The sequence below is a fragment of the Trachypithecus francoisi genome, unplaced genomic scaffold (assembly GCF_009764315.1).
Source record: "Trachypithecus francoisi isolate TF-2019V2 unplaced genomic scaffold, Tfra_2.0 Lachesis_group6, whole genome shotgun sequence".
NCBI lineage: Eukaryota > Metazoa > Chordata > Mammalia > Primates > Cercopithecidae > Trachypithecus > Trachypithecus francoisi.
In genome coordinates this window covers 125,629,177-125,648,512 of record NW_022681471.1, presented here as the reverse complement: position 1 = coordinate 125,648,512, position 19,336 = coordinate 125,629,177, and the positions used below count along the sequence as shown (strand labels likewise).

Sequence of the window (19,336 nt, the reverse complement as noted above, 5' to 3'; positions counted from 1 at the left end):
TGTAACCAGACAGATGTATTGTTCTGTAACCCATGCATAGCTGTGTTCAAATTTTGTTTTGTTTTGTTTTGTTTTGAGATGGAGTCTTGCTTTGTCACCCAGGCTGGAGTGCGGTGGTATGATCTCAGCTCACTGCAACCTCCACCTCCCAGGTTCAAGCAATTCTTGTGCCTCAGCCTCCCGAGTAGCTGGGATTACAGGTACACGCCACCATGCCTGGCTAATTTTTGTATTTTTAGTAGAGGCAGGGCTTCACCATATTGGCCAGGCTGGTCTCGAACTCCTGACCTCAAGTGATCCGCCCGCCTCGGCCTCCCAAAGTGCTGGGATTACAGATGTGAGCCACTGCGCCCAGCCGTTCAAGTTATTTTGATAACACTTCAAGCTAGGAGTTTCTGTTAGTGTCTGCCTGGTGCACATGAGAAATCCGACTTCCTTGAGTGGGGTTGCTGTTGTCTGAAGCTCTGAGGTTGAGCTATTTGGTTACAGCTTGTTTTCTAAGCCTGTGCTGTGTCTTCAGCCTCCTCTAAGCTAAGAGCAGACCTGCCCTCCCAACACTTTGGGACCAGACCTCCCAATACTTTGGGAGGCCGAGGCAGGTGGATCGCTTGAGGACAGGAGCTCAAGACCAGCCTGGCCAACATGGCGAAACCCCATCTCTACTAAAAATACAAAAATTAGGCAGGCATGGTGGTGCATGCCTGTGGTTCCAGCTACTTGGGAGACAGGCAAGAGGATCACTTGAACCCAGGAGTTTGAGACCACCCCGGGCAACACAGACCCCATCTCTACAAAAATTTTAAAAGTTAACCAAGCATGGTGATGGGCACCTATAGTCTCAGCTACTTGTAAAGCTGAAGTGGTAGGATTGCTTGAGTCCAGGAGTCCAAGGCTGCAGCATGCTATGATCACGCCATTGTACTCCAGCCTGGGCAACAGAGCGAGACCCCAGCTCTCACAAAGAGCCTTTGTTGGTCTCAATTTTCATAATGCAGTACTGATTTTCAAGGTTTTATGAAATAAGTGATTTGCAGCTCAGCTTAGAAAGGTTTACTCCTTTGTATATGGCAATTTTCCATAAGCCACATAAAAATACTGTGACTTGAAGTAAATATTTCTGAATCTAGCCTTATGTGAGCCTTTCCACAAGCATTCATGTTGTTTCTGAAATGTTTGTTCATTTGTTCCTGCAAAAACAAATGCAATTTGTGTGTGCATGTGTGTCTGTGTGTGATGTGTGCACCTGTGTCTTGAATGCTTCATGTTCCCTTTTGGGACATGCCAGTCGACAGCCTCATGTTGTTCGAGGTGTGTCACGACTCCCCACCTTGCATGAGGAGTTGCGGTGGCGACAGGTGTGGGAAAGTGCATATGAATTAACTGCTGAAAGTGGCTTCAGGGGATTGTGAAGATCCAGGTCCAGTCCCCTGTGGTGGGAAGGTGTTATTGGAATTGTTGATTGATCTGTACTTGTTCTTCCTCTAGACAAGCAGATGTCCAGTGTCAGGAAGGCAGCCCAGGATCACAGCAGCACCCACCGAGTCAGAACGCACCGAACCCACCCGCATTGTCTGAACCATCTCACTCCCAGGGAGCCCCAGAGCTGCCCCAGGAGGGCCGGGGCCGAGCAGGAACCCTACCTCGAGATTATAGATACTCGGAGGAGAGCATCCCAGCAGACTTGGGACCCCGAGCCCACAGCCCTGGGTCACCCCTGCATGCTCGAGGACAAGACTCGTGGCCAGTGAGCTCAGCCCTGCTCGCCAAGAGGCCAGCCCCACAGAGGCCACCACCACCCAAGCGCGAGCCCAGGAGATACAGGGCCACAGACAGCGCACCTGCCGACGCACCCCTGGCCGTCCTTGGCAGGCCCTTCCCAACACCGTCCCCTGCGTCCCTGGATGTGTGTGTGGCCCGTCTGTCCCTCTCCCACAGCCCCTCTGTGTTCAGCAGTGCCCAGCCCCAGGACACCCCGAAGGCCGCTGCCTGGGAGCATGGAAGCCAGCATGTGAGTGGGGACACATCCCTTCCTCTGCCAGAAGCACCGCTCCCTCCCAAGCAGCAGCACCTGCGCCTGCAGACGGCCACCATGGAGACCTCGCGCTCCCCCTCGCCCCAGTTCGCCCCCCAGAAGCTGACAGACAAACCTCCCCTGCTCATCCAGGATGAGGATTCAACCAGGTACTGTCCTGCGACAGTGTTCCCTCCCCACAAGCTCCTTCCGTGGGACACAGGTTCTCAGTGGGTCTTTCTGGGGAGACACCTGGGCACCTTGCTTTAGCTCAAGGCGTTGGACTTAAGTCAGTCCTGGGGAATAACTGCATGGACAGAAAGTGAAGCTTCAGTGGTGGTTGGATTTTTATCTCACTGGGGGCTGCTCTTCCCTGCAGGGAACAGGGGTAGATGTGAATAGGTGGTCCATCTTCCCCTTCTTCCAAGCCAGATGCATTTATATCTGCATTACCCACAGGCATCTGCAGGGTAGAGGTCTGTTTTGTTGTTGTTGTTGTTGTTTTAATGCAGTCAATATTTGTGATTGGAATTGATTTTAACGTAAGCATGCGACCTTTAGGTGAAATTGGTAACAGTGTAAGGTTCTGAAGGGAAAGTGTCTTACTCCTTTCACTGCTCTAGTAAGATCTCATAGACTGCACGGCTCATTAACAGGAGAAATTTGTGAGTTGATGAGGCTGGTTGCTGGAAGGTCCGATCCACTGTGTTCTGTCCTTATTTGGAAGTCAAGGCTTGTGAAACTGTTCTAATGTGGAAGTCAAGAGCGTTTTTAAGAAGAGAGACCATTTTTATTAAAAAATGATCAGGAATAGATGCTTTGTTTTGGAAAGTGTATGTGAACCCGTGGGAGATAGGAGATTTGGTTTTTTTCTTTCCCAGTATTTTATTTTATATTAGTATTACTATTAGTATTCCCTGTCGCCCAGGCTGGAGTTCAGTGGTGCGATCTTGACTCCTGGGTTCAAGTGATTCTCCTGCCTCAGCCTCCCGAGTAGCTGGGATTACAGGCGCATGCCACCAAGCCAGGCTAATTTTTATATTTTTGGTAGAGACGGGGTTTCACCGTGTTGGCCAGGCTGGTCTCAAACTCCTGACCTCAGGTGATCTGCCTGCCTCGGCCTCCCAAAGTGCTAGGATTACAGGGGCGAGCCACTGCGCCCAGCCTCTTTCCCAATACTTTAAAACCTGTGAAGGGAGATTTGTTTATGTTGTTCAAGTTTTTCTATTGTGCACATCAAATTTCTGCACAAAACGGGGAGGATACCAATACAGGCTGATGTGAAAGTCAGTAATAGGCAAGCAGAGCTTCTATGGGGGGGTGAAGGGAGTGCAGAGGGTTCTGTGTTTGCTGCTGCTTGGATAAGGTGGCGGGTTTTCCTCCTCCTTTTATTATTTTTTAACAGAGAGGTGGGGGCTCTCACTGTGTTACCCAGGCTGGTCTCAAACTCCTGGGCCCAAGCAGTCCTCCCACCTCAGCCTCCCACAGTGCTGGGATTCCAGGTATGAGCCACTGTGCCTAGCCAGGGTTTTCCTTTATAAGTCTGACCTATCTAAACGGTATTTTCCACAGTTAGACTTTGTAAATTTTCTTCATGAGGAAGCAGTTGTGAGGTGTCTGTCAGTCCCTAGATAAAACACCTCAGATGTTAATGGACCCTACTGGAGAGAGGGAGGAAAATACACAGTTAGTTCATCTCAGCCTGAGCACCACTCCCTTGATAGGGAACGAGCCCTCCTGCATTCCCAGTCATCAGTGACAGAGGGAAAAACAGCATTAAATTTAGAGCATCGTGGCTGCCCTCCTGCTGTGGAAAATCTGATTCATTTGCGTAGCGTCGTAGGGGCAGTTTGGGGTTGACTTCATTAGAAACACATCCTAATTGGGGTTGTGGAGTTTGGCCTGTTTCTTTTTGCTTCCCTCCTGACCACCGGCGTATGGGGCTGCTTCTCCAGTGCTTTGAAAAGCTCTTGGCTGAGATGGCCCTGGTCAGCGTGGTCCAGCACAGTGCCACTGAGAGCAGCAGGTGCAGGTCTGCCCCAGACAAGGGACTGTGGCATTGCCGGGCCTGTTCCTCCCGTGCTCTCTCCCCCGGTCTCCCAGGGGTGCTTTAGGTGCCTCTCTAGTCCCTTTCATCCAGAAACTTTTTTTTTTTTTTTTTTTTTTTTTTTTTTGAGGCGGAGTCTCGCTCTGTCGCCCAGGCTGGAGTGCAGTGGCCGGATCTCAGCTCACTGCAAGCTCCGCCTCCCGGGTTTACGCCATTCTCCTGCCTCAGCCTCCCGAGTAGCTGGGACTACAGGCGCCCGCCACCTCGCCCGGCTAGTTTTTGTATTTTTAGTAGAGACGGGGTTTCACTGTATTAGCCAGGATGGTCTCGATCTCCTGACCTCGTGATCCGCCCGTCTCGGCCTCCCAAAGTGCTGGGATTACAGGCTTGAGCCACCGCGCCCGGCCCAGAAACTTTTTTTTTTTTTTTTGAGATGGAGTCTTGCTCTGTTGGCCCAGGCTAGAGTGCAGTGGTGCGATCTCAGCTCACTGCAACTTCTGCCTCCCAGGTTCAAGTGATTCTTGTGCTTCAGCCTCCTGAATAGGTGGGATTACAGGTGCGCACCACCACACCCGGCTAATTTTTGTATTTTTAGTAGAGACAGGGTTTCGCCTCTACTAAAAATTAGCCAGGCCAGTCTCGAACTCCTGACCACAAATGATCTGCCCGCCTTGGCCTCCCAAAGTGCTGGGATTACAGGTGTGACCCACCACACCTGGCTGAAACATTTTTTTTAAAAAAAAGCACATCTGTGCCCTTTGGGAGTAATACAGAACCGATGTCTCCCTGCTTACTGCGAGATCGTATCTCAGTGGTGTGCAAATCTGTGCAACACTAGCTTGACGCACAGGGGGACGGGGGTACAAGGATAGTGTGGGGTGGGCTGCCCTGCACATGGCACAGGAACTTCTCCTGAGTGGGATGGTGGGGGGCTCTGGCCTGACTCCAAGCACAGCCACTCCAGAGAGGAGCTCTCCCCAGGCCCTGAGAAGTACACGGGAACCCGCGGACCTGCAGCAACCTAAGGACAGATGGGAATCCTGGAAAATGCCCATCCACTGCAGGCTTCACCTACAAAAGAACGTTTAACCGAACAGGGCTTGTTAAAAGTTTGCATTATCACCGGCGGAATGACAAATGGTATTAAACAGTCCTCACAGCCCCCCACAAACCCCTGGAGGACACCTCGGGATGCCTCAGGGGTGACATTGGCAGTTTGAGCATGGAAAGGATGCTGGGGTTGGAAGGCGGAGGCAGGAGTCAGAGGGAGCTTCTTGAGGCCTCTGTCTCATCCAGGATGTGGGATCATGGAGGCTCCTTCAAGTCGGGTGGCTGACTAGTGCCTTCGAGTCAGGTTCCCATCTGGAGGGGAGGGCAGGGGATGCGTCAATCAGGGTCTGTGGCTGGAGCATGCTTTGCGATTTCAGCAGACTGTTTTTCTTCCAGAATTGAGCGGGTGATGGACAACAACACCACGGTGAAGATGGTGCCCATCAAGATCGTGCACTCGGAGAGCCAGCCAGAGAAGGAGAGCCGCCAGAGCCTGGCGCGCCCTGCCGAGCCACCCGCCCTGCCCCGCGGGCTGGAGAAAGACCAGATCAAGACGCTGAGCACGTCGGAGCAGTTCTACTCCCGCTTCTGCCTGTACACGCGTCAGGGTGCTGAGCCCGAGGCCCCACCTAGGGCCCAGCCAGCTGAGCCCCAGCCTCTGGGCACCCAGGCGCCCCCGGAGAAAGAGCGCTGTGCCTCCCCTCCGGGGCTCAGCTACATGAAGGCCAAAGAGAAGACTGTGGAAGACCTGAAGTCGGAGGAGCTGGCCAGGGAGATTGTGGGGAAGGATAAGTCCCTGGCCGACATCCTGGATCCCAGTGTGAAGATCAAAACCACCATGGACTTGATGGAAGGCATCTTCCCCAAAGACGAGCACCTCCTGGAAGAAGCCCAGCAGCGGAGGAAGCTGCTCCCCAAAATCCCCTCTCCTAGAAGCACAGAGGAGAGGTGAGTAGACGTGGCCTCCCAGCTTCGGCGTGACTCTGCCTGGCATCTCTTAAACTTGTAAAGGGAAAGGGGGCATGCCTCTCTGTTTTCATGTGTGCTTTTGGGGAAGACAGATTTTCGTAAGGGCTCCTCGATACTTAGCACTTTTTGGCTTTTTTGGGAGCCTCCTGAAAGAGGAATGGAGGGTTCACGGCCCCATCCCAGGGAATGATGACTTTGGCCCTGACATGAAAATCCACACTGCAGGCCACCACGCCTTGGCCTGAGGCCAGCAGGATTTCTGATGATGGCCACAAGTCTCCTTTCTCCTAAGACAGCTGTTCTCAATGGGGGCCGTTGTCTACCCTGGGGGACAGTTGACAATATCACTGTGGGGAGGGGTGCTCCGAGCATCTGGTGGGTGGAGCCCGGGGACGCTGCTCAACATCTACAGTGCACAAGAGGGCCCCCACCACAGAGAGTCATCCAGCCCCCACATGTCCCTAGTGCCAACATGAGAATGAAGGCTTAGATTGATATATATGTGGTTCTTTATGAAATGGATTTTTAAAACTTTATTTGAAATTTTTTTACATCTGCATTTAAAAAAATGTATTATATTTGGCCATGCGTAGTGGTGCACACCTGTAATCCCAGCACTTTGGGAGACCAAGGTAGGCGGATCATTTGAGCCCATGAATTCAATACCAGCCTGGGCAACATGGCAAAACCCCGTCTCTACAAAAAGTACAAAAAATTAGCCAGGCGTGGTGGTGATACCTGTAGTCCCACCTTCTCGAGAGGCTGAGGTGGGAGGATCACTTGAGCCCAGGAGTTGGAGGCTACAGTGAGCTATGATGGTGCCACTGCACTCCAGTGTGGCGACAGAGCAAGACCCCATCTCTTGAAATAGAAAGGAAAAAAAATTATGACAATTTACACCTGCCTGAACGAATGTATTTTAATTGGTTTTGTAAGTAGCACTTTCAGCATATCTCCTTCAGCCACTTGACCACAAAGGCATGCGTGTGGCATCTTCCCTGCTGCTGACATACATTCTGCCAGCACAGCATCATTCATGGGTAGGAAGGTGGAGTGGGTGTGACACACAGCCAAGGAGGAGCAGCTGGACCAAGTGAACCCAGGCAGGAGGACGCCAACAGGGCTGCTGGGAGGAAGGGAGAAGGGTTGGTGTTTGTAGATAGCATCACACATGCCCTTGTCCTCATCAACCCAGGCTCCTGGTAGAGGTGATCTGTGCTCTCACCTCTGTGGCAGAGATTTTTAGACATTCCTGCTTATTTGAGCTTTTGCCGTTTTTAAAAACTACGTTTCCTACACTTACGAGTATCCATTTGGCAGGGTTGATGGTTTTTAGTTTTGACCTTGTTACCCACTTATTTTTCCCCCTTTGGCTGTCTCATCTCCCTGGCTGGTGTCCTTTTGTGAGCACCAGCGTTGATTGTCACAACCCAGGGAGTGGGGCAGAGGGGCTGTTTGCATGCGAAGTCCCAGCTCATTGACGTTCCCACGCCTTTACCCAGGAAAGAGGAGCCCAGCGTGCCTGCGGCCGTGTCCCTGGCCACCAATTCTACCTACTACAGCACGTCGGCCCCCAAGGCGGAGCTGTTGATCAAGATGAAGGACCTGCAGGAGCAGCAGGAGCGCGAAGAGGATTCGGGGAGCGACTTGGACCATGACCTGTCGGTGAAGAAGGTAGGAGAGCCCATTTCAAATGACAGCGTGCGCGTGTCCAGGCAGGGGCAGGCATCCGGACCACACCATCCTACCCCAGCGCAGACCCTGTACCACGTGTCCAGGGCGTTTGTGTTCAGCTTTCACTCAGGACAGTGGAATTTGAGGTGATATTAATGAAGCCCTCTGTGGTTAGTTCTGTGTTCTCATCTTGACCCATTCCACAAACATCTCTTTGCTGTTTCAGTAGGATCCAGTGTCAAATTAGTTAGTCACCATTCTTTTTCATTTTGTCTTATTTATTTTGAGACAGGGTCTTGCTCTGTCGTGCAGTCTGGAGTGCAGTGATGTGATCATGGCCCACCACAGCCTTGACCTCCTGGCCTCAAGCGATCCTCTTGCCTCAGATAAAGGAAAATTATTTTCAAATTAGAAAGTGGTAACTTTTTTTTTTTTGGATGGAGTCTCCCTCTGTCACCCAGGCTGGAGTGCAGTGACACAATCTCGGCTCACTGCAACCTCTGCCTCCCAGGTTCAAGCAATTCTCCTACCTCAGCCCCTCGAGTAGCTGGGATTACAGGCACCTGCCACCAAGCCTTGCTAATTTTTGTATTTTTAGTAGAGACGGGGTTTCATCATGTTGGCCAGGCTAGTCTCAAACCTCAAGTGATCCACCCACCTCAGCCTCCCAAAGTGCTGAGATTACAGGCGTGAGCCTCCGCTTCCGGGCTAGAAGGTGATAACTTTTTGGTTCAAGGTATTAAAAGGGAAATGAAAATTAAGGCTTTGGGTCTTGGGGCTTTTACGGGCCCTCCGTCTGGCACAGGGTACCATTCGCTTCATTCTGGCTGCACATTCCTCTTTTAAAAAATAAAGAATCCAAAACATGTTCAGTTTTTCCACCCAGAACCAGGAAAATCATACCGTCTGGACCATTTGAATTTGGGCCACACCCTAGATGTAGAGAACTGCATTCTTTGCTCGCATGCCTTTGTTTTTCATGATATCATGAATTTCAGAAGCTGCATGCCTTGATTCTGCTGCCCTCGTCTGTGGGGCACTCTGTCCACCTGCTTTGGGAGGCTGGAGATGCTGGGAAGCCGCCTCACCAGAAGTGTGGCTCCGGAACTGAGTGAGTCACTGTGGGCTGGAAGTTGGCCTCACTTTAGTTCAGCAAGCGTGAGTTGGGCACCTGCACCAGAAGCACATGCTATACATCCCGGCTCTATGGTGCTGGTGACTCAGCGGTCCTGTTTTCCTGCTTGATTTGACGAAGTGGCCACTGCTGTATTACATTTTCTCCCTGCATTCCCACAGCCACACACTGATGATGTCGCACGTTCCTGCAACACGTGCACAGGCGGAGGCGTGTTCAGGGAGGAAGCGAGTACAGCACAGGTGGGGACTTAGCAGACCACCTGCTCTGTAGCTGCTTTAGGGGAACACATGAGACCCGAATTCCGCAGGCTTCCAACATTCCCAGGGGGCCACAGTTGTCCCAGTCACCGCGTTGCTAGGTGGTCATAGAACTGAGAGCCAAATCAGGGGACCTTCTGTTTTAGGAGAAGACTAAGGACAGAGGTGAGAGAGTGGAAGTCCCAGGCAGGGATGCAGCAGGGGTCTCTGGTGGCTGGTAGAGAAGCAGCACGCAGAGATGACAAAATATGGTTTTATACTAGGGCAGCTCAGAAGGACTCTGCCCAGAAAAAAGAGCACCATGTTGAGTTGTGGGGCTTCTTCAGGAGAAGCAGATGGCTGATTGCTTTAAGTTTGGAATCTTTGAGAATTATGGCTTTTCCCTGGGACCAGGAGGTGAGTGCAGGGCCCAGATAGAAAAGACCTTGTTTCCCCCATAGAAGGGAACAAAAGGTGGAGGAAGGGAATGGCCCAGTGCTCAATCGCCCTGAGCCTCGGCCCATCTCAGTGAAGGGGTGAGAGTGGCTGTGTGCCTGGTCTCTACTGTTGCAGGCTCTTACCTGAGCCTCCCGGAAAGCCACACGCTGCATGAAATAGCAGATGGGCCTCCCATACGGTACGGACCACAGTGGTGAGCCCTTCAGCACCCAGGGTGGTGTGGACAGCCACAGATCTGTGCGCTGTCCCAGGCCGGGTCTTGTCTCAGAAATCTTTGAAAGCCAACGGTTGCTCTTTATACAATGGCCCTTTAACAAAGGGGAAATGGTTTCAATAAAAATGTGCATGTGACACATAAAAGAACCAATAAAGAAATCTGGACTCCTTCCAGAGAGCCCAGTTTCAATTAGCTCAACTGAGGTAGGTTTTGAGGGCACGTGTTCACGTACCGTATAAAATCTACATTTCCGTAATTGCTGAAGAATAATGGCACTGAAAAATTCCTGAACAGCCGTGACAGGCGTCCTTCCATATCCACAGTTACCTGCATTGCTTGCAGTCTTCCTTCAGGCTAGCATTGGTATCAGATAGGAATTGGGAAGTTCTTCATGCCTGTTTCCTGTTTTGTGCTTTTCCCTCAAGTGATGAGTGTCTAAAATTTGGCCACATTCTCAGCTGTGAGATTCTCGATTTAAACAGTTTCTCCAGATAGTTAGTGTAGGAAAAGGTACAAACTGCTTTTTCCTCTGCTCTCACGCCACAGCAACCAACACAGAAGACTTTGGTGACCACATGTGTGAGGGGGGTTTCCCACACATCCAGCAAGCAGTCACTTCTGCAGCGGACACCAACTGGGTGGCCTCTGATTCAGTTCAGTTGTGACACTGTCAAACTGGAGGTAGCGTCGTATCCCACGGGTTGAGGGCTCAGTCCCCAAGACTGCACCCCCGACACACACCAGTTGCAAGTCTGAGTCTCAGGGACTTCTGACCAACCACCTTCAAGTTGGGGTTCCCATGACCCCCTGTTTAGTTTCCATTACTTTGCTAGAGTGCTCATAGAACTCAGGGAAACATTTACGTCTGTGATAAGAGTGTTACAAAGGATACAGATGAAGACATGGTAGGGCGAGGCATTGGGAAAGGGGTGCAGAAGAGCTTCCATGCCCTCCCTGGGTGCTCCACCCTCCAGGAACCTTCCTGTCTTCACCCATCAGGAAGGCCTAGCCCTGTCCTCTTGGACCTTTAATGGACCCTTCATTGGATAGGCCCGAATGACATCTGTGTAGAATTGTGATTGGACTCCAATCCAGTCCTAACAGACTGCGGAGAAAGCCACAAGGTCTGCCTGTTGAGATTCTTGTTGGCCGCTCTATGTAGCGTTCCTTCCCCCTAGGTGTACCGCAGGACCCTTCGAGAATGTGGCGATCTTAAGACCTACAGTCATTCAAGGGGACAGAGGATTTCTTTACGGAAAGGTGGAAAGATTAGATCCTGCTTTGGGCAGGTCAAAGAGGGCAGGAGAAGGTCAGGGAGCGAGAGTCTGTTTTCTGAGGCATAAAGCACCCCAACATTATAACGAGGGTTATGGATATGATGAGCCAGGAACTGTGGACAAACCCCAATATAGATACATAGGTAGATAAATATCTATATGTATATTGCATCACAGGTAGGTAAACAGAAACACAGATATTAGACACATACAGAGGAAAAAAAGGGAAAGAATCTAGACACATACAGTTTAAAACGGTAAGGGAAGAAATGTCTTGGCATCCTGAGCAGCTGTAACCTGACCTGGAGAAGTCAAAGCAATGTCTCCATTCCATGTGGGCTTTCTAGGAGAAAGCTGTGCTGGTGACGCAGCAGTGAGGGCGGATACATCCTGCGAAACTGCTTTCCGCTTTAACCTGTAGACGAGGCAGGCAGACTGAAAAACCCAAGGTGGACTGAACCAAGAGGAGGCAGTCCCCCGATAAGAGCTCATACCTACCTTCACGTTTTTCACATTTTGGGGGATATATAAATGCTAGGTGGAGACTCTCTTTAAAAGCATCTGTGGTGTGTCTGGGCACAATGACTCACACCTGTAATCCTAGCACTTTGGGAGGCTGAGGCAGGAGGATCGCTTGAGCCCAGGAGTTTAAGACCATGTGCCTGGGCAAGAGGGGAGACCCTGTCTCTACAAAAGTAAAAAAAATTATCTAGGTATGGTGGTGCATGCCTGTGGTCCCAGCTACTTGGGAGGCTGAGGTGGGAGGATCGGTTGAGCCCAGGAGGTCACTGCTGCAGTGAGTGGTGATCATGCCGCTGCACTCCAGCCTGGGCAACAGAGTGAGACCCTGTCTCAAAAAATAAAATAATAAAATAAAATAAAAGTATCCATGTGAGGGAAAGACCTCACGCAATCAGGAAATAGGCCGCCTCGTATCTAGCACATGTTTCTCCTGCTGTGGGGTTGACTTTTCCTGCCTAATACTCATCCGCCTGGTCATTTTACTGTAGATTATGGAATTAGGGCAGTTGCTCCTCATCCCAGATCCCATTGTTGATGAGAGCTGATACCTCCTGGGGACTTACTGGATCTGAGCATTGGGCTGAGCGCTTTACACACCGCCATCCCATTCACCTTCACGCCAGTCCCAGGGTTAGGGCTGCGACCCCTGTGCTGCTCTTGACACTTCTATCCCTCAGAGCTCAAGCGAGACTTCAGTCTCTCATCCATCCAGGCCCAAGCATGAGCCACTCTGTTGAGCTCTGCAGACCCACTGGGGTCAGAGTCTGTCAACTTCCCCAGGAAGGGATGATGGCACTGATGATTGCTGAGGATCCACTTTGCATGCAGTGGTGTTGCTTGTTATGACAAAGTGAGCTTTCCTGTTCACGTTGACTGTTGAGTTCATTTTGATCGGTGCACCTGAGCACTCTTCAGTGTCTGTCCTCCTGCCATGCGCTCCCCAGAGCGTGTGCTGGCATCACAGTCCCGAGCGAACCACAGTGGTGGTGGATGTGAGGCTGGTGTAGTCAACAGCATCTTGGGCAGGGCTGGTGGCAGGGGGAGTTCTTGAAAGGCAGCGCATGACCTTTGTCCTAACCACTGCTTCCTCACAATTCAGCCTGCTCAGGCAAACTCCCATGACATGTGTTGTGGACGGATTCAAAGGCAGAAAGACAGCCATGGTCATGAGACAGGGCTCTTCCAGGCAAGACTTACCTGTCAGACTCCTTAAAGCCACCTCTGTAATATCTCTCAAATATGGCGTTGGAGGAGGAGGAGGATCTGTTTATTTGTCTGTCACTCAGATCAGACCGTATGTTGCCACCTCACTTCAGGATGGCAGCTGATTTAAAGGGTTCATACTTTTCACTTTTATTTTTGCTCCTTAAAAGTTAATCATTTATAAACAGGGTGTGGTGATACAGGCCTATAGTCCCAGCTACTCAGGAGGCCGATGCAGGAGGATCACTTAAAGCCAGGAGTTCGAGGCTGTAGTGCACTATGATCATGTCTGTGAGTAGCCACTGCACTGCAGCTTGGGCAACATAGCAAGACCGCTTCTCTAAACAAGCAAAAACAAATAATCATTTAGAAGGCTGGTGGGAAAGGGCATAGAATGTTAGTGTCTAATAGTTACGCAGTTTCAGTTGGGAAGATGAAAGAGTTCTAGAGACAGATGGCAGCATGAATGTACCCACACACACAGAACTATGCTCTGAAAAGTGGTCAAGATGGCAAACTTTATGTCACATATATTTACTAAAATTTACAATTTAAACAGTCATGCATTTTGGTCAAGTCAAAATCAGTAGGTTATAGTAAAAGACTGTTCAGTTCATTCGTATCACTTTGTTGGTCTTAATTTTTATATGCTAGTATTAGCAATTAAATTTTCTTTCTTTTTTCTTTTTTTGTCTTTAGCAATTAAAATTTTAATTGTTAAGCCAGGCCTGGTGGCTCACACCTGTAATCCCCAGCACTTTGGGAGGCCAAGGTGGGCGGATCACCTGAGGTCAGGAGTTCAAGACCAGCCTGGCCAACACGGTGAAACCCTGTCTCTACTAAAAATACTAAAATTAGCCAGGCGTGGTGGGGCACGCCTGTAATCCTATCTACTCAGGAGGCTGAGGCACGAGAATCACTTGAACCCAGAAGGCCATTGCACTCCAGCCTGGGTGACAGAGCAAGACCCTGTCTCAAAAAACAAAAATTAAATAAAAATTGCTAGTGACAATAATTATATGTACAGGACACTTACTAGTCATGGAATTCGGTGCTGGACATAAGACTCAATACTTTCTCTCTATGTGAGTCTTTAAATGAGAAAATTCCAAAGGACAGAATACATAGGTCTATGACTCCTTCCAAAGATATGGGTTAAAACTGCATCTACCATGATGAGCATCAGGGCCACAACTCCAGTGTTCTCTAATAGGGCATGAACAGAACGAGAACAGGTTTATTTTGTTTTATGTTTAAATGCCGATAGTATCATTAGGAGTCATTCTTCTTTCCCTTAGTCGTATAAATCCCCTATTATTCGATGATGCAAAAGTGAGCTTTCACACAGGTCAGCTGCACTTTTCACGTAGGTGCACCAAGGTGGCAGTGAGCAGTGTGGCCGGGGTAGGGGCCGGCCTAACTAGCGTCTCCGTGTTCCCTTGCCATCCCACGCCCAACAGCAGGAGCTCATCGAGAGCATCAGCCGCAAGCTGCAGGTGCTTCGGGAAGCCCGCGAGAGCCTGCTGGAGGACGTGCAGGCCAACACTGTGCTGGGGGCCGAGGTAGAGGCCATTGTGAAAGGCGTCTGCAAGCCCAGCGAGTTTGACAAGTTCCGGATGTTCATTGGAGACCTGGACAAAGTGGTGAACCTCCTGCTGTCACTGTCAGGCCGCCTGGCCCGGGTGGAGAATGCCCTCAACAATTTGGACGACAGTGCTTCTCCTGGTGATCGGGTAAGTACAGATGCGTCTGACTTGGAAGTGGGGGATGGTCTCGTGGGAAGGCTGTTTTTCGAGTGTTGTGAAAGTCAGCTCCTTGGAGCCTAGCATAGCTTCCACCTGGCCTGTCCACCTCCTCCTGCAGACCTTGTCAAGACAGTGCACACGCTATACCCTCTCCTTCCTTTTATATTTCTTTAGTTTTTTGTTTGTCTGTTTGTTTGTTTGTTTGTTTGTGACAGGGTCTCATTCTGTCGCCGAGGCCGGAGTGCAGTGGTGTGATCTCGGCTCACTGTAGCCTCTGCCTCCTGAGGTTCAAGAGATTCTCCCACCTCAGATTCCCAGGTAGCTGAGCTCACAGGTGCATGCCACCATGCCCGGCTAATTGTGTATTTTTTTGGTAGAGACATGATTTCACCATGTTGGCCAGGCTGGTCTGGAACTCCTAAGCTCAAGTGATTCGCCTACCTCAGTCTCCCAAAGTGCTGGGATTACAGGTGTGCGCAACCGTGCCCGGCCTCCTTCCTTTTAATTGAGGGGAAAAGGTGCTTATCAGATGCAGGGAGTTGAACTGTCATTGGACTGCAGGGCTGTGGATCTTCCCAAAGAACTGTTACCTCTTTTTGACATATTTTCAGATATTCCTACTGTTACTGATAATCGTCTCTTCTTAGAAAAATCATGTGTTGTTTGTTTTTTACTTTTCTTTTACCATGTATAAGTCCGTAACAGACATACCTGCCTGGTGACGATCGTAAGTACTCAGTGATAGCTATTTTCTTGTGGTTGTTGTAGCTGTGGTTTAACAAGAGGGCATATATCAGTCTAGAAGGAACCAGACAGTGCACCTGACTTTTCTCCTGTTCCTGAGGCGTGCAGCTCTCACGGCGTTTCTCAGTGGGTCTGTCTTTTCGTCCTTTCACATATGAACCAAGGGAAATAATAGCTGCCTTGTTGGCTTTTACCTCATAGGCCAAATATCAATAAACAGCTAGTTTTGTTTGCACAGAACAGGCTTCAGAATGTTCATCTGTATCATGAATAAAACATCTTAACCTCTCTCAGAAGGGGAGCAGAAGCAGCACCTCGCCCCTTTCTCCAGTGAGGGTGATTGGGCCACGCAGAACGCTGTCCTGGAGCTGGGCTTGGAGACCGTGCCCTTCTACACTCAGCCGAGTGCTTAGTTACTGTGTCGTGGAACTAGCTAGGTCAGGGTGGCACCGTGCCCGAGGCGGCTGCTGGCCGACACCTTGCACAGCACTGCGTCTTCACCCTCGGGCTTCCTTGTGCAGACATGCTCTGCAGGCTGGAGGGCTTCTCCTCCTTCTGCCAGGAGTGTTTAACAGCCTGCCCTGAATTCCTCTCCAGTCCTCCCATGTGACCAGCTGTCCCACGATGTTCCCATGGAGCGGACCTTGATACCAGGAGGGCCCCGCAGTCCTTTGCCCTTTGCAGCATCTCAGAATTCTGTCGTTGTGAGTCCCTTGGTGACTCTTCTGCTCACCATTCAAGGCAGGTGGGAGAGAGGCAGGCTCAGACAGCAAGAGGAAACCCAGAGAGGCCTGTGGGCGGCTTCTGGGGGCCTCAGGCTGGCCCGCTGCAGCCATGAGACACGTGCCCCCGGGTCCTGGGCCCTGGGTTTGTCTCTGTGGACCCCATCGGATCTCTGGTGGCATCAGGGTTTCCATCAATAAGTTGTGGGACCAGCCCACAAGTTGCCAGTGTCTTCAAGGGTTGGCCAGTGCCCCGGCTTTCATCCTGGTCCTCAACAGGCTTGTTTGTCTGTCAACAGCAATCACTGCTTGAGAAGCAGAGAGTCCTGATCCAGCAGCATGAGGACGCCAAGGAGCTCAAGGAGAACCTGGACCGCCGCGAGCGCATTGTCTTTGACATTTTGGCCAACTATCTGAGCGAGGAGAGCCTCGCGGACTATGAGCACTTCGTGAAGATGAAGTCGGCCCTCATCATCGAGCAGCGGGAGCTGGAAGATAAAATCCACCTTGGTGAAGAGCAGCTGAAGTGCTTATTCGACAGCCTTCAGCCTGAAAGGGGCAAATAAGAGAGCAGTCCCCCGTGGAGGGGCACGGGGCTCCGAGCTCCAGCTCCGCTCCCAAGGATACTCGCGAAGACCCCGGCCGTGTCCATGCCCTGGAAAGAGACCTTCTCCCATAGCAAGAGGCTGTTAGAAAAGCAAAACTTTGTGTTTGTGGGGATGATTTATTTAATGTTTTAGTCCTTTTGATTGCTGAGAGCCATTTTCCTTTACACATAACTACATCTGACACTAGGCTCTGCCGGATGTGAGTTTCCACTGCATGGGCTGTGGGCTGGGCCTGTGGTGCATGCTGAGTGGTCACTGTCAGTGGGAAACCCGTTGTTCCTCCCGTCTTCAGATGCTGAGCCAACTGCTTGGACAGCGGCCAGCACGTCATGACGTGCATGAGAGGGGGACCCTGGTGCGCATCTTCTCTTGTGATTCATCCAGGCATGGGCTGCCAGGTTTTGTCCCTGCTCGTTCAACAGTGTGAGCATTTGTCTCTGTTATCTAATGATGTTCTCTGGCCCAGCAGAAGTCATCATCAGGATGATGATAATTTATTAACTTTTTGGAAAGGTGAATAGTTTCCTAATGGTTAAAAACCAACTGTGAAAGGAACAACCTGTGTGGTTAGGTTCACTCATTCTAAGATTAAATTGCCACTTAAAGAAATAACGTGCATGCTTTAAAAAACACAGACGCATCAAGCAGGCAAATAGCTTTAGTCCTTCTCACTAACATCACAGTTTTTCTGCAAAGTAAAATTTTTTGATTAAGAGTGTGTCCAGTAGTAATGTGCTTGTTAGCTGTTCCTCAAGACCAACAGAATATTTTTTCAGTTGCTTTCCCCCCCATGTATTTTGTATGCATATGGTTGTCCATCACAATTGGCTACTTTTCCATGTTTCCTCCTTAAATAATTTAGCGTGGCATGGGGGCCACATTCCATGTACGGGAAGACCCCTTCCTCTGGCTCTTCAGAGGTCCCGTGGACTACACAACTCCTGAGCTTGATCTTTTCTGCCATGAAGTTTAAGATTCTATGCCCATTTCCTTGACTGAAATGGCAGGACTCTAAAGAGAGCCTGGTTTATTAAAAGAAAACACTGTCATGCTGTCAATTTCCAATTGACAAGTCACAGACTGGGAGAAAATATTTGCAAATCATGTATATGACAAAAGGTTTGTGTCCAGGATGTACAAAGAACTCTCAAACTGGATAGTAAGAAACAAACAGCCAAATGAAAAGCAGGCAAAAGACTTGAATAGACACTTCACCAAAGAGCATACACGCGTGGCAAACAAGCACACGAAAAGACGTTCAGCCGCCGATGGCTTGGTTATAATTTATAACTTACTTATTTTTATCTAATAATTGCAGATTCAGTGTATTTCTTCAAAAAATGTTTAATTAAATGCATGTTAATGGTGAGTGAATCCCTTGGGTGACTTCGTGTTTAGGCCGTATTAGGGCATTTGTTGGATCAACAGATCATTTTAATCCTGACTTCCCCTTATTCCCATAAAAGATGTTTTCAGTGGAATGGAGATTTCATTTTGTCAGCAGCAGTGACCACAGCCTTACCAAAGCAGACACGTGCGCGTGCACAGACGCACACACACAGATGTCTTAAAAGACTGGAATCCACACTGCCTGAGCCAGAGGGGCCGTGTTGGCGGTAATGCCTTCTATAGAGCCAAGTCCAAACTGGCAAGCTCAATGATGCAGGCAATAAACAGCTTTCTTGGCAGCCTACCAATGCCAGAAGGATAAATGTCTTTCCAAAAGTGTGTATTCCTGTTCAATTAAGCTCTTGCTAACTTGAAAAATCCCTGTTCTGCCAGCCAAGCTCCTCCTCCTCTCCAGCTGGTGGTCACTCGCTGTGAATGTTGGTCAGTCTGAAAAGGTGAAGCTAGCTGTGCACTTAGCCCCATCTTTCTCCCTCAGGGAGAGGACCCAAGGAATTTCAGAGAATTTTGTTTGACAGAGCTTTTACCTGTTATTCTTTGCCCTCAAATACAGTATTGTGGTCATTTTGATATGTGTGTAAAATGTGAATAATCCAATTTGTGTGTCTGTACTCAGCCTTTTGATGTCTTTTTAGGACTCTCTCTTCTACATAGCAATACATAGTGCTCGCGTATCCTTGTAGCAAAGCGCATAGAGTCAGCTGTCCTGTCAGTTCCCCTGTTTGCCTCTGAAACGTCTGGTTAGTGGGGACCCAAAGATTCTAGTGAGTCAACATCCATAACTCTGTTGTCTAGTTGTATTATTCATAGAAAAGCAATCTGGTGCTAATGGTTGGCCCTGGTGTTCTTGGGTGGCAGCTGCTCCTTCCCCCTCTTGTAGCGTGGCTGTGGAGGGCTCTGCCTATGGGAGGTGGCCTGTGGCTTGTATCCTTCAGTCCACCGCAGCAAATGTGTGTAGATTTCATGCTCGACACTTACCACTCACCTATCAACAGATCATCCTGCTTGACTGTAACAAAATAAAGTGTCTCTTCAAGTGAATGGAGCATGTCTTTGATTTACGTACCTTACAGCTTTTGTAAAAAAAGAATATCCTCACCATATGTCAGATTCTTAAGCCATCTGAGTAAACTGTGGGCTCAATTATATGTGTGTAATTTATTTACACTAGTCGGTTTGTAGTAAAGAAACAGGGACCAGGTTGCATCAGTTAGCTGGTGCCCCAGTAATGCTGTGTAACAAATTATAAAATGTCAGCAATAATCTGCAACAAAGTATTGACTTAGCTCATGAATTTGTAGATGAGC

At 49.7% G+C, this 19,336-nt stretch overlaps 1 protein-coding gene across 1 annotated transcript in view; it reads left to right on the top strand.

Annotated features, from left to right (window-relative positions):
* Window positions 1–19,070, top strand: part of SHROOM2 (shroom family member 2) — a 162,657-nt gene extending 143,587 nt beyond the window's left edge. Inside the window, 5 exon segments of the mRNA XM_033201592.1 lie at window positions 1,486–2,181; window positions 5,505–6,056; window positions 7,580–7,751; window positions 14,264–14,536; window positions 16,314–19,070. Coding sequence (XP_033057483.1) covers window positions 1,486–2,181; window positions 5,505–6,056; window positions 7,580–7,751; window positions 14,264–14,536; window positions 16,314–16,580 — 1,960 coding nt within the window. The 3' untranslated portion in view covers window positions 16,581–19,070.
* The last annotated feature ends 266 nt before the right edge of the window (window positions 19,071–19,336 follow it).